Consider the following 12,845-nt stretch of genomic DNA (forward strand, 5'->3'; position numbering starts at 1 on the left):
TGTTTCTGGTGGTAGCATGATTTCACGTTTATAAAAATTTTGATCGTTGTTTACAAAAAAACCTATTTAAGTTATTTTTGACATTGTTATTTCAAGTAAATGTCTTACAGTTAAAAAAAAATTTGTATAGACTGGAACAAGTAATAATCTGAGTGTGCCCAATCTGGCGAATATGGTTGGTGTGATAACACATCCCATCTAAGCTATAACAGTCTCTGACAAGTTACCAAACTCGTTGTGAAATTTGGCATTATTCATAGTAAAACATTACACTTTGTTTGTTGATCAATTTTGGCCTATTCTGTTTGAGAATATTACTAAATTTCTTTTACTTGATGCCAGTACACTTTCGAATCAATTGTTAAATTGTCTGGTAAAAGCTCAAAAACAAATTTCTTTAAAATCTCACCATAGAGAGCATCTCTATTTAATAACATGTGGGACCCATATATCGAGCTTTGAAACGAAACCAATTCGTTTTATGTATTAATAAACAGTTCAATTTAACAGATTTAATCTCTTAGTGATTTCAGGTGTTGTTATACGGCAGATTGCTTCAATCCATACATTTATTTTATTTTCATTGGCTCTAAATGGCCATCCAGAATGTGGTGTATTTTGAATATTAAAATTGCCAAAATGCAATTTTGTAAACCAGTTTTGTCACTGTCTTTCTCTCAACACATCTTTAATTTAAACATGTACCAAAATTTTTTTCTTGTTTGAACAGCATTTTGGTTTTTTAGTTATAAAAAAGAAAAATATGCTGAAAATGATGCTTCCAATTTTCCAAATTTGATGGGACACCGAAAAAAAAACAATTGTACAAAATCAAACAACAGTTTTTTAAAAATAAGCCTTAAAATGTCAGCTGTCGATGTATATAATGAAAATGTGGTTTAAAATAAAATTAACTAGAAAAAATTCATCTGATTTGTCTAGTAATAAAAAACGAAATTACTTTTTGAACAACCCAATAGTTTCATCTAATTACACTTGAAATGTAAAAAAATCTACAAACAAATTCATTTTTGCTTAATGTTACCTTAGGTAGCCAAGATGGCGTCTCATCCTTCATTCCAGCATGGAAACAGTAGGGGACACATTCTAACCTAACCTAACATATTCTAAGAATTTGGTTGCTAATAATTATGGTAATTTATTAAAATCAATTAGATTAGATTAAAAAGTTCGTCCCACTGTTTCCTTGCTGGAATCAAAGACAAGGTGCGATCTTTGCTAACTAAAGTAATATTAACCTAATTTCCAAATAAAGAAGACTACTTGCTAATTGACCTTTGTATTCTTCTTTCGACGTAGTTTTACGTTACTAGCACTAAATCGGTAGAAATGTCTAAATAACACGCTTATAAACACTAAAAACATAAATATTTCTAAACTAAAACTTGATAATTATATGCACAAATAATTTAGTAGTCTAATAATACATATTTTCACTTATATCCACGCATTATGTCCACAGATCAGTTCTTGCTAATTGTCAAAATTAAATTATTTTTTACCTTCTTTGTTTTTAAAATAGCATTTACGAAAAACAAGTTTTAAATCGACAATCAAATTTCTACTTTTTATCAGTTAAAAACTATGCAAAACATATTGATCTACGTAATAAAAATTTTTGCAGTTAACTTCGAAAAAAACGAGAAAAACATAAACACAAAATAGCAATGTACGAAATCTGGCACAAAGTGATGCATATACAATAGACTAAATGAAAATGCTCCTGTCCAATGTCATCACATGAAGAAAAGTTTCTAAATAAACGCTTAAAGTTTTTAAAAATTCTTACATAAATCCCAATGAATTAAATTAATACACAATAACTAAATATGTTTAATAAATATAAATAATTTGCCATTATAATTATGCAAATTAGATATAAAAATAATCAATGCAAAATCTCCTGCGAACCATAAGATAACGTGGCATTAAAGCTTTCCTGCTAAACACTAACAATTTTATATAATTATTTCATTAATCCATTCAAATCTAAGTAACATAAAATGCCTAGATATGTTTAATAAAGATTAGTAATGTACTATCACAAATATGCAAATTAGTAATCACAAAAGTCACAGTGGGAAAACTCCTGCCAAGTTGAATATAGAACAATCATTTCACGGAAAGCTATCACAAAAAAATATGAAGAAATATGATTAAAATTTAATGTTTTTTCTACAAGTTAATAAATTCTAACAAATGTCACCGTTTAAAATTAAGTGTTTTTTTTACAATTAGTAAATTGTAACAAATTTCATCAAAGACGACAGAATAATTTTCAGCTTACATAAACTGTACAATAAATGATAATTTCTTAGAAAAAAGTTGATATACACAAATAAATATAATCTATAATATAATCGAGACGAGTTAATAATAATAATCAGTGCAGAGTGCAAACGGTTAAAAGTTGAAAGTTCAAATTTGGTACACAGTTAGGGTACGTCACGAGAAGGCACACTAAGAAGGGATTTTTCGAAATTTCTCCTCACGGGGTAGCGGGACAGGATTAAAGCTTTTATATACATTATCGAGAGGTTTCTAAACGGTTAGGAGTTGAAATTTGAAATTTGTAATTACCTCGATGTGAACTTAGACAATAACGTAAATAAAGTTTGCATCTTTATACATACGATAATAAATTATTACTATTATAATAGATACAGTATACTGTATTACAGTGTGGCATAGCGTGAGTGTTAGTCGCCCGGGCAGAAGAAAATTTCGCCGTTCCCTTATTTAGGTACAGTAGAGCATCGATTATCCGACTCAATTTGAAACTGGGGTTGGTCGGATAACTGAAAAAACGGATAACCGAAAAGTATGAAAAAATACATTATTAGTATGGTATATTAGTATATCCATGTAATTAGTATATTAGTATATCGCTATTAACCTACTTCGCGTTGAATTCTCATCGATGTTAAGCCTAACAAATTTTTTTTTTTAAATACTGTACTAATCGCCGCTATTGTATCGTTAAAAATTATTTCTTTATTTTGCACAAAATAAATACAGTACTGTACTGTATATTAAAAAATATACAGTAAAACAAAAAACTATATATTTCGGGTTACATATTTTACATAAAGTAGGCCTATACATTAGAAAAAAAAGTCCAAAATTTATTTTTGCTTCACAGCTGACACTCATTTTTTGCCACTAAATATCGCACACGTTTTAAAAACAGCAATTGGATAGCGTGATTAAATGAAATTATGCCTCGTTTAAACACTGGCCTCTCTTTCATGGTCCGAGTCAGTGTTGCCAGCTAAAACACGCAAAAATTTAACAAAAATAATATTAAAGTAGCCAAAGACATAGCCAAATATTGTAGCGCCACATCACTAGCAGACATTTGAATTTGCCGACTAGAACGCAGTAAGTTAACCGATGTGACGGTTGATCGGGAGACAGATAATCGATGCTCTCTGTATTTCAATTTAAAAGATTAAAATATACAGTAATTCTAAAGCACTTTTCAACAAGAACAATCATCAATATTGTGTATTGTACAGGTTCAAATTTTTCCAAGATATTATTATTATTTATTGTGAAATTTTGCTGCCCCTTAAAAGTGCCGCCCGGAGCTGGCCGCCCCTCCCCACTACGCTATGCCAATGCTGTATTACCATTAGAAATAATTTTATCGGTAATACATACAATGTAAAATTAGAATGGCGTTTATAATAGATTCTTAAACACACTTGGTACTTTTTATTGGACTGAAATTATGATCCCGCAAGATAATGACACTCGGTTATAACGTCTAACAATTGCCGTCCCACGGATGACGTTATAAACGGGTTAACCTGTATTTAGATTAAAAGTTGAAATTTTTACTAGAAAATTACGAATGGAATGTAGCAACAAAAGAAAGCGTAGTGCAAGATTCACGGGCGCTGGAAAAAGAATAAAAATAAGAGAAGCATCGCAAAAATTTAAAAAAAAAATTCTGAGGCAAACAAAACAGCTATAAAAAAGTATTTTGATAGGAATCCTCAGGCTCATAAAGAAGCTGCAAAAAAAACATGCAAGCAATAAACGTACAGTAAAAATCTTACAGTGGGAAAACAAGGAACGTTCTGCTTTTCAATACCGAGCTGATATTGATTACGCTGGTGATGAGAATGTGTTTATAGGAGAGATGAACAAAATATGTAAATTTTGCAGTGCCAAAAAATTTAACGATGAGACTCCTGGTATGTGTTGCGCTAATGGAAAGGTTATGTTGCCCGGATTCAAAGAAGCACCTGAGCCTTTAAGTAATCTTTCTTACAAAACAAATGAATCAAGTGGCAAATAACTGCAAACGAAATCAAAGAATTTTCTAAAAAATGCAAGAAAGTATAATGGATGTTTCCAAATGACTTCGTTCGGCAGTAAGGATGTGAGAGAAGAAAATTATATGCCAACTTTTAAGATCCAAGGACAAATATATCATAAGATTCGCAGTCTTTTGCCGTCAGAAAAACAACAACCTGTATTTCTTCAAACATATTTTGTAAACAACGATGAAGAAAGTGAATATTAGTGTGCAATAATTCCACAGGAGTGGATAAAAAATTAGTTTCTCAAATACAAAAGGCTTTTTTAGCATAATTCATATGTCAAACAGTTTAAAGCAGCTGTTGAACGATATTCAACCAGAGAAAATTTTCAAATTGTAATTAATCCTGATAAACGACCTGCTGGTAAACATAAAGGACGATTCAATGCACCATCTGCAGATGAAGTTGCCTTAGTGATTCTTGGACAATCTTTTGAAAAGCGTGACATTCTTATTCAAAGCAGCGATAATAATTTGGTGCGCATTCCTAAAACGCATCGCTCTTATGATGCATTACAGTACTCATTGCTTTTTTGCTATGGAGAAGATGGGTATTGTGTTAATATTCCTCAAGTTGATCCTGTCAGTAAACTTCCTGTTACAAAGACAGTATCAGCTTCCGATTTTTATGCGTACCGAATTATGGTTAGAGAAAATTCACAGAATCGCATACTATATTATAAAAAATTGTTCAATCAGTTTTTGGTTGACATGTATGCAAAAATTGAAACTGAACGTCTTGGCTATATAAGAAGAAACCAAACCAGGTTGCGAGTAGAAACTTACGCGCATCTCAAAGATGCTATTAGTAAAGCTGATGCTGAGGTTTCTGAGTTGGGTAAAATGACTATTTTACCAGCAACATTTCATGCAGGTGATAGGTATATGCATGAGCGAACTCAGGATGGTTTAGCATATGTACGCCATTATGGAAAACCAGATCTTTTTATTACATTTACATGTAATCCAAAGTGGAGCAAAATTAAAGGTAATTTGCTCTTTGGCCAAGAAGCTCAAGATCGTAACGACTTAATTGCGCGAGTCTTCCATTTGAAGCAAAAGAAATTTATGCAACTAATGACTAAATGTGCTATTTTTGGAAAATGTAAAAGCTATATGTCAACTATTGAACAGCAAAAAAGAGGTTTGCCTCATAGTCATAATTTATTTTTCTTAGAGGAATCTGTTAATCCTAATGATATTGACATGATTGTGAGTGCCGAAATTCCAGATCCTGAGAAAGACCCTGAGTTATACGAAATTGTGAAAGCACATATGATTCATGGCCCATGTGGCTCATTCAACAGAAATTCTCCATGTATGAAGGATGGATTTTGCAGTAAAGGCTTTCCCAAACCATTTTCCAAAGAAACACAATACGGTTTTGATGGTTTCCCGAAATATAGAAGACGATCAGCAGAAGATGGTGGATTTACAGTAACTTTAAAAAATAATGTACTTGATAACAGATGGGTAGTTCCATACAGTCCAGTGTTAAGTCGCACTTTTAACGCACATATTAATATCGGAAATATGTAATTCAGTGAAATCGATCAAGTACATTACTAAGTACATTAACAAGGGTTCAGATCAGGCTGCGTTTGCAGTTGAAAATAAGTATGACGAGATTACTAAATATGAAGTTGGGCGCTATATCAGTAGCTCTCATGCTGCTTGGAGAATCTTAGGATTTCCTATTCACGAACATTTTCCTCCTGTCATGCACCTTGCTGTACATCTAGAAAATGGTCAAAGGGTCTATTTTACTGAAAAATACTCTTCAAAACAAAATTAGTAGCCCTCCAAAAACAACGCTTTTGGCATTTTTTGAGTTGTGTAAGGTTGATGATTTTGCCAAAACGCTTTTATATAACAAAATTCCAGCATACTACGTATTGAAAAATGGTAAATTTGTAAGAAGAAAAAAGGGAATGAATGTATCTAATCACACTGACATTAAGAAAGATCATGTCATAGGTAGAGTTTATACAGTACACCCGAACAATGCAGAATGCTATTATCTTCGCATGTTGCTGCATGAAGTAAGAGGACCTACATCATTTTTAGATCTAAAAACTGTTAACGGCACAGTTCATCTTACATTTCAAAACGCATGTAGAACATTAGGATTACTAGAAGATGACAAGCACTGGGAACACACACTGGAAGAGGCAAGTCTTTGCGATTCTCCAAAGAAAATTCGAGAGCTATTTGCTACAATGCTAATGTTTTGCCAATTGTCTGATCCCCTAAAATTATGGGATAAATATAAGGATTATTTAGGTGAAGATGTTAAGCATCAATTGAATCATGAGTTTCAGGCGTTGAACATTCAAATTGATATGAATGAGTGTTTACAACAAGTGTCTTTTGCTGCTACAAGAAACTTTGTTTGAAATGGGAGGATTGCAAATAAATGAATATGGACTACCAGAGCCTCAGCGATCGAATAATAAAATTCAAAATCACGACTATTTAAAGGAATTGGCGTTTGATGTAGTTGAGCAATCAGAAAAGGTGTCCAAAAATGAACCACTGCTCAATGATGATCAAAAAAAGATATTTGACGAAGTCATGGATAGAATTAATTCCAGTAAAGGAAATATAATATTTTTAGACTGCTCCAGGCGAACTGGAAAAACTTTCTTAATAAATCTGATACTTGCCAAAATAAGAGCAAATAAACAAATTGCCATTGGCGTTGCGTCCTCTGGAATTGCGGCTACTTTAATTGAAGGTGGAAAAACGGCCCATTCCGCTTTTAAATTACCATTTAATTTAAATTTTGTCGGAGACCCCGGTATGCAACATATCAACACAAAGTGCCATAGCTCAAATATTGCGGGAATGTAAGATCATTGTCTGGGATGAAGTCACCATGGTTCATAAAGGAGCAGTTGAAGCTTTAAATAGAACGCTCCAGGATTTACGACATAATAATGATGTGATGGGCGGTGCAACGGTTTTGTTATGTGGAGATTTTAGGCAAACGCTACCTGTTGTACCAAGGGTACACGGGCTGATGAGGTGAATGCCTGTTTAAAGTCGTCCTCTTTTATGGCTGAAAAATTAAAATACTTCATTTGAAAACTAATATGAGAGTTCATCTAAATGGAGATGCTAAGGCAAAAGTTTGCAGATTTACTAATTCAAATTGGAGATGGAAAATTAAAAGAAAAGGAAGGTTATATTACCATTCCTAAGGAGTTGTGCAAGTTAGCTGGCGATTTGGAAGCGTTAACTGAACACATCTATCCAGACTTAGTAAATCTGCGAAAGAAACTGATTTCATGGCTGAAGGAGCGAGGAATTTTATCACCAAAGAACGATAGAGCTCAAGAAATCAATCAATTTTTATTACAAAAATTTGACGCAGATGAAATGGCATATAGTTCTATAGATTCAGTTGTAGAAAAAAAAGAGACTTTAAATTATCCCGTTGAATTTCTAAATACTCTAAAGCCTTCTGGTATTCCGTTCCATAAATTAACTTTGAAAATTGGAGCTTCTATCATGTTACTAAGAAATTTGTATCCTTCCAAAACTATGTAACGGTACGAGGCTACAAGTTAAAACACTACATAAGAATGTGGTTGAAGCAACTATTATTACTGGTTGTAGCGTTGGTGAATCAGTATTTATTCCTCGCATTCCTTTAATTCCAACTGATTATCCATTCCAATTCAAGAGGCTTCAATTTCCCGTAAAATTATGTTTTGCTATGACGATTAATAAAGCACAAGGGCAAACTTTGAAAAAAGCTGGAATAGATCTGAGAGAGAATTGTTTCTCGCATGGTCAGTTTTATGTTGCATGCTCCAGAGTTAGTTCTGCTAAAGATTTGGCCATTCTTAGCAAAGAAGGCAAAACAACTAACATCGTATATAAAGAAGTACTGTGGAATTAAAATTAAAATACTTCATTTGAAAACTAATATGACGTTTTTTTGCCCGAGCAACGCCGGGCTTATCTGCTAGCATATATATAATCGAGACAAGTTGATATGAATAATAATAATAATAATCAGTGCAGAGCCTGTACGGTTAGGAGTTAAAAGTTTAAAATTTTGGTACACAGTGTTTAGGGTATGTCACGAGAACGCACTACTAACAAGGGATGTTTCAGAAATATTTTGTCCACGGGGGAAAGGGACAGAAATCAAGTGCTTAACACTTCCATCAACAATGGAAGTGTTATTGTAAAACAATGGAAGTGTCAAGTAACAATGGACAGTGTTCAAGTAACATTGGAAATGTCAAACAATGGAAGTGTTATTATGTAACAATGGAGAAAAAGAAAAAGGCGACATGCAAGATTTACCAGCACTGGAGAAAAAAAAAAAAAGAAAAAGAGGTAATTATATTAGAACATATTCAGATTTCCAAATTTAAACACATTTAGTCGCGTTTTTTCTAGACCCTTTCTTGTTGTAGGAAGCATTCGATGAAAATCGAATACGATATTAATACAGAACACTTCGTGAAAATCGTAACAATATTAGAAACACTCGATTTACGAACTTTGGGACCTTTCTTTAAAATATTTAGTTTGTTGATGAAATTAGTCTTTTTCTTTTGTGACTTTTTCTTCTTCTTCTTCTTTCTCAGCTTTTCCCACTCTATGTAGGGTCGCTGTTTCTGATGAAGTCGCCTCCACTGCTCCCTGTCTTGGGCTGCCTCCACATTTCAGATGCCTCTCCCTCTTTCAAGTTACCTCCGCCACAAGATCCATCCACTAGATTCTCCGCGGTCGACTTCGCCTCCTCCTCCCCTCACTGACATATGCATCTAACCCTTCTTCCCCAACGATACTCTTCTTCTCTTTCGTACCACATGAGCCAAATCCACTTTAACCCTTGCCTCCTGTATTCTTTTGCTTCTATGTTCGTAACTTTTCACAGTCCCCCTCACACATTCATTTCGAATGTGATCCCTTCTCGTAACCCCACACATCCAGCGGAGCATCCTCATCTCTGCCACCTCCATCCTTTTGACATGGGTTTTCCTCAAGCTCACAGTCTCAATAGCATACAGCATAGCTGGTCTCACCACCACCCGATAAACTTTCCCTTTCAAACCTAAGCGGCACCCTCTTATCACATAACACACCTGACATATCCCTCTCAATTCCTCCAGCCAGCCTGAATCCTGCCTGTCACCTCCTTATCCACACCTCCATCCTTTCGCCACAGTTGACCCCAGGTACTTAAAGGTATTGACTCTGCGAAATACGTCTCCCTCTCAACTCCAGATCCCTCTCCCGGGCACCATCCTCTCTCCCCACTACACATATACACTGTTTTACTCCTACTCACGCCTCAAGCCCTCCCTTCCAACGTGCCCAACCACCTTTCCAATTTAACCCTCAGCTCCTCTTTAGTCTCGGCGCACAGAACGATATCATCTGCATACAACATGGTCCAAGGTGCCTCTTCTCTGACCCCTGTCCGTGATCACCTCCATCACCATGTTAAACAAGAAAGTGCTCAGTGCTTGACCTCTTAGTATGTAAAACCAAACTCCACCTTGAAGCACCGGGACACTCCAACACAGCTCCTAACTCTTTGTGGCCACATCCCTATACAGTTCCTGTATCAATCTAACATACTTTTCAGGAACTAGCTTTTTCCTTAGACACCTCCAGAGTTCTTGTCTAGGCACCGTATCATAAGCTTTCTCCAGGTCAATGAATGCCATATGCAGCTGGGTTTGCTTCTCCCAATATTTTCCAACATTTGCCGAAGGGCAAAAATGGCATCGACTGTTGACCGTCCTGGCATGAATCCAAACTGCTCTCCTGCAATGGTCACCTCTGCTCTCAACTTTCCTGTCCAAAACCCTTTCCAAAATCTTCATCGTGTGGGACATCAACTTTATTCCTCTATAGTTTTTACAATCTTGAACATCCCCTTTTCCTTTGTAGATAGGTACAAGTATACTTTCTCTCCATTCGTTAGGTATTTCTCCTGCTCAAAGACTTTTTTGAATAGGTCCCATAGCAAGTCAATGCCCTTCCTCCCCAATGACTTCCACACCTCTACAGGAATTCCATCCAGGCCCTCTGCTTTACATTTTTTCATCTTCTTTAGGGCCCTTTCCACTTCTTCTCTGGTTACCATCTGTACCATGGCCCATGTTTTGGCTTCCTTCCTCTCTGTTCTTTGTTTCATTCTCTGTATCAAAAGTCCCTCAAAGTATGCCCTCCATCCTTCTCTTATATCGTTCTCCCTTCGAAGGACCGTCCCCGTCGTGTCCTTGATCTGCCTTACATGCGAAATGTCCTTCGTTGCCTTATTCCTGATTTTGGCTAAACGATACATTTTCTTCTGTCTTTCCCTTGTATCCAACTCCTTGTATAAATTCGCATATGCTCCTGCCTTTGCCTGTGCCACTACTCTCTTAGCTTCACGCTTTGCCGTTTTATACGCAAATCTATCTTCCTCAGTACGTGATTTGTCCCACTTTTGTTTTGCCTCCTTCTTTACCTAAACAACTTGTTGCACATTTTCATTCCACCACCAACCTTTCTTCTGCACCCTAATCTTTCCAGATGTTACACCAAGCACCTCCTCCGCACAGTTCCTGATAGCCTGGGCATTATATGCCCACCAGTCCTGCACCCCCTCTCATTCTTGCGAGATTTGTAGCAGCACCCTCTCGACATACTCCGCTCTCGCCCTCTCCTCCCTCAAACAAAACCACTTGATTTTCTTCATCTGTGTATTTCCACTTTTCCTATACATTCTTAACTTCATGTCTATGCACATCAACCGATGTTGCGCCGATACCTGATCTGTTGGTATAACCTTACAGTTTATCACCGTCACAAGGTGCTCTCGTCTAGTAAGGATATAGTCAATCTGCGAACTATGAGGCCCACTGTTGAAAGTTATCAGATGACTTTCCTGCTTGGTGAAAAACGAATTCACAATCCCCAGATCAAAAGCCACAGCAAAACCCAATATACTCTCCCCCTCCTTGTTGGGTTTCCCATCTTCTATGGCCTCCATGGATCCTTTCATAGCCCATGTTCCGCCCCCCCTATGTGCCCATTGAAGTCGCCTCTCACAATGACTTCTCCCCTCCTTCCAGTGTCCTCATTTCTTCATCCAATTCACTCCAAAAACATTCTTTCTCCTCTGTTGCACATCCTACCTGGGGTGCGTACACACTAAACACCACAAGTAGATCATCTCCAAAAACTCAGTTTCATTCGCATCATCCTATCACCTCTCCTGTACACCTCTACTACCTCAATCCTCCACTTGCCAGCCACCACTATTCCAACCCCATTTCTTCCATTCCTGTTTGCACTGCTATAAAACAATTTACATCCATCTCCAAGTTCCTTTGCCTTGTCTCCCCTCCACCTCGTTTCTTGCACGCACAGTACATCAATCCTCCTTTCTCCACATCATATTCACACCTCCATTCCTCTTCCCGTCATACTTCTCCACATTCAGTGTCTCCTACTCTCAACACCTTTTCTCATGTAGGGCTTGCTTCTTTAACCTCATCCGCCACTGGTGAGGTAGCCCTTGCCGAACTTTTCGCAGCTTTTAGGGCGATCTAGCTGCACGTCGCCTACAGGGTATGCCCTAGTTCTCCTTCTATCAAGTTTCTGAGACTCATCATGTAGTTTTGGCAAGATGTTTTTACGGCCGGATGCCCTTCCTTACGCCAACCCTCCTCCTTTATCCGGGTTTGGGACCGGCAACAGCCATTTTCAGGGCTGCGTAAAAGTCAATAAATATTCGAATAAAATATTTATTCGTCGAAATCGAAACGATTTCGTTCGATAAAACGAATAAATATTCAAAATGCCGTCAAAATTTTAGTCTTTTTCTTTTGTGACTATAACGTAATAATCTTAAATTTTCGCTATCGTTACTTTTTGCCCAAGAAATGCCGGGCCTACCTGCTAGTTATTTAATAATGCCTTTTAACCATTTTCAGTTTGATATTTGTAAAAATTAAGCTATTTCATTTGTTTGGCTTTTATAATTTAGAGTTTTTTGAGTATTTTGCTGTAAAATTGAATTTAGTAAACAGAAACAAAGGTAAGGTATTTAATATGAACAGGACAATATAATGATTTTTACATGAATTGAGTGTAAATACAGAAAAAATGAATCATATCAAAGATGGGGTGAACAAGCTTACATTTTTAGAACAGGGCTTATACTTTGTTGTAATTTTCAGCCTGTTCCTACTTCAACTGTTTATGTTGGTAAAAAGTTAATGTTTTAAGATGTTCTTACTAAAGAAAGATAAAAGTATCAAAATATAATATTTACACATGAAAATATTCATGTATTTCGATATAAGAATAATATCATAAGAAAAACATTTAGATATATGAAATATGGGCCATAAACAATTTCTTCCTGTCAAATAAATTACAGATTTTAACAGGTTTATCTTATGGGGAGAAAAAGTTCAATTGCAAATAACTAACATTAACCTCTATAAGTCTTTGTTATTTAAAAAAATGA

At 35.8% G+C, this 12,845-nt stretch overlaps 6 protein-coding genes across 6 annotated transcripts; 4 read left to right on the top strand and 2 right to left on the bottom strand.

Annotated features, from left to right (window-relative positions):
- Positions 1-4,639: 4,639 nt before the first annotated feature.
- On the top strand, positions 4,640-6,146 carry LOC136970036 (uncharacterized; the record flags this gene model as incomplete). The annotated part of the gene is made up of 2 exons (XM_067264399.1): positions 4,640-5,849; positions 5,896-6,146. Coding segments are annotated over 2 exons (1,461 nt in total), but the record flags the coding sequence as incomplete, so codon positions are not given.
- Positions 6,147-6,282: 136 nt separating this feature from the next.
- Positions 6,283-6,747, top strand: LOC136970037 (uncharacterized). The gene has a single exon (XM_067264400.1). The coding sequence runs from the start codon at positions 6,283-6,285 to the stop codon at positions 6,745-6,747; it is 465 nt and encodes a 154-aa protein (XP_067120501.1).
- A 1-nt stretch (position 6,748) lies between these two features.
- LOC136970038 (uncharacterized) lies at positions 6,749-7,204 on the top strand. The gene has a single exon (XM_067264401.1). It carries the CDS (start codon positions 6,749-6,751, stop codon positions 7,202-7,204), a length of 456 nt encoding a protein of 151 aa, XP_067120502.1.
- Positions 7,205-7,462: 258 nt separating this feature from the next.
- On the top strand, positions 7,463-7,903 carry LOC136970039 (uncharacterized). Its single transcript, XM_067264402.1, has one exon. It carries the CDS (start codon positions 7,463-7,465, stop codon positions 7,901-7,903), a length of 441 nt encoding a protein of 146 aa, XP_067120503.1.
- A 1,765-nt stretch (positions 7,904-9,668) lies between these two features.
- LOC136970040 (uncharacterized) lies at positions 9,669-10,206 on the bottom strand. Its single transcript, XM_067264403.1, has 2 exons — positions 9,912-10,206; positions 9,669-9,793 (listed from the first exon to the last, which is right to left on the bottom strand). The coding sequence occupies exons 1-2, from the start codon at positions 10,204-10,206 to the stop codon at positions 9,669-9,671; spliced, it is 420 nt and encodes a 139-aa protein (XP_067120504.1).
- A 770-nt stretch (positions 10,207-10,976) lies between these two features.
- On the bottom strand, positions 10,977-11,372 carry LOC136970041 (uncharacterized). The gene has a single exon (XM_067264404.1). The coding sequence runs from the start codon at positions 11,370-11,372 to the stop codon at positions 10,977-10,979; it is 396 nt and encodes a 131-aa protein (XP_067120505.1).
- Positions 11,373-12,845: the final 1,473 nt, after the last annotated feature.

The sequence above is a fragment of the Centruroides vittatus genome, unplaced genomic scaffold, assembly GCF_030686945.1.
Source record: "Centruroides vittatus isolate TY-2023 unplaced genomic scaffold, ASM3068694v2 contig_1883, whole genome shotgun sequence".
NCBI lineage: Eukaryota > Metazoa > Arthropoda > Arachnida > Scorpiones > Buthidae > Centruroides > Centruroides vittatus.

Coding starts and splice junctions, on each gene's coding strand:
- LOC136970040 (XM_067264403.1), bottom strand. CDS start 10,206: ATGAAGATTTTGGAAAGGGTTTTGGACAGGAAAGTTGAGAGCAGAGGT. Junction 9,794..9,911: donor TAGGGATGTGGCCACAAAGA/GTTAGGAGCTGT, acceptor GATCACGGACAG/GGGTCAGAGAAGAGGCACCT.
- LOC136970039 (XM_067264402.1), top strand. CDS start 7,463: ATGGAGATGCTAAGGCAAAAGTTTGCAGATTTACTAATTCAAATTGGA.
- LOC136970041 (XM_067264404.1), bottom strand. CDS start 11,372: ATGAAAGGATCCATGGAGGCCATAGAAGATGGGAAACCCAACAAGGAG.
- LOC136970037 (XM_067264400.1), top strand. CDS start 6,283: ATGAATGTATCTAATCACACTGACATTAAGAAAGATCATGTCATAGGT.
- LOC136970038 (XM_067264401.1), top strand. CDS start 6,749: ATGGGAGGATTGCAAATAAATGAATATGGACTACCAGAGCCTCAGCGA.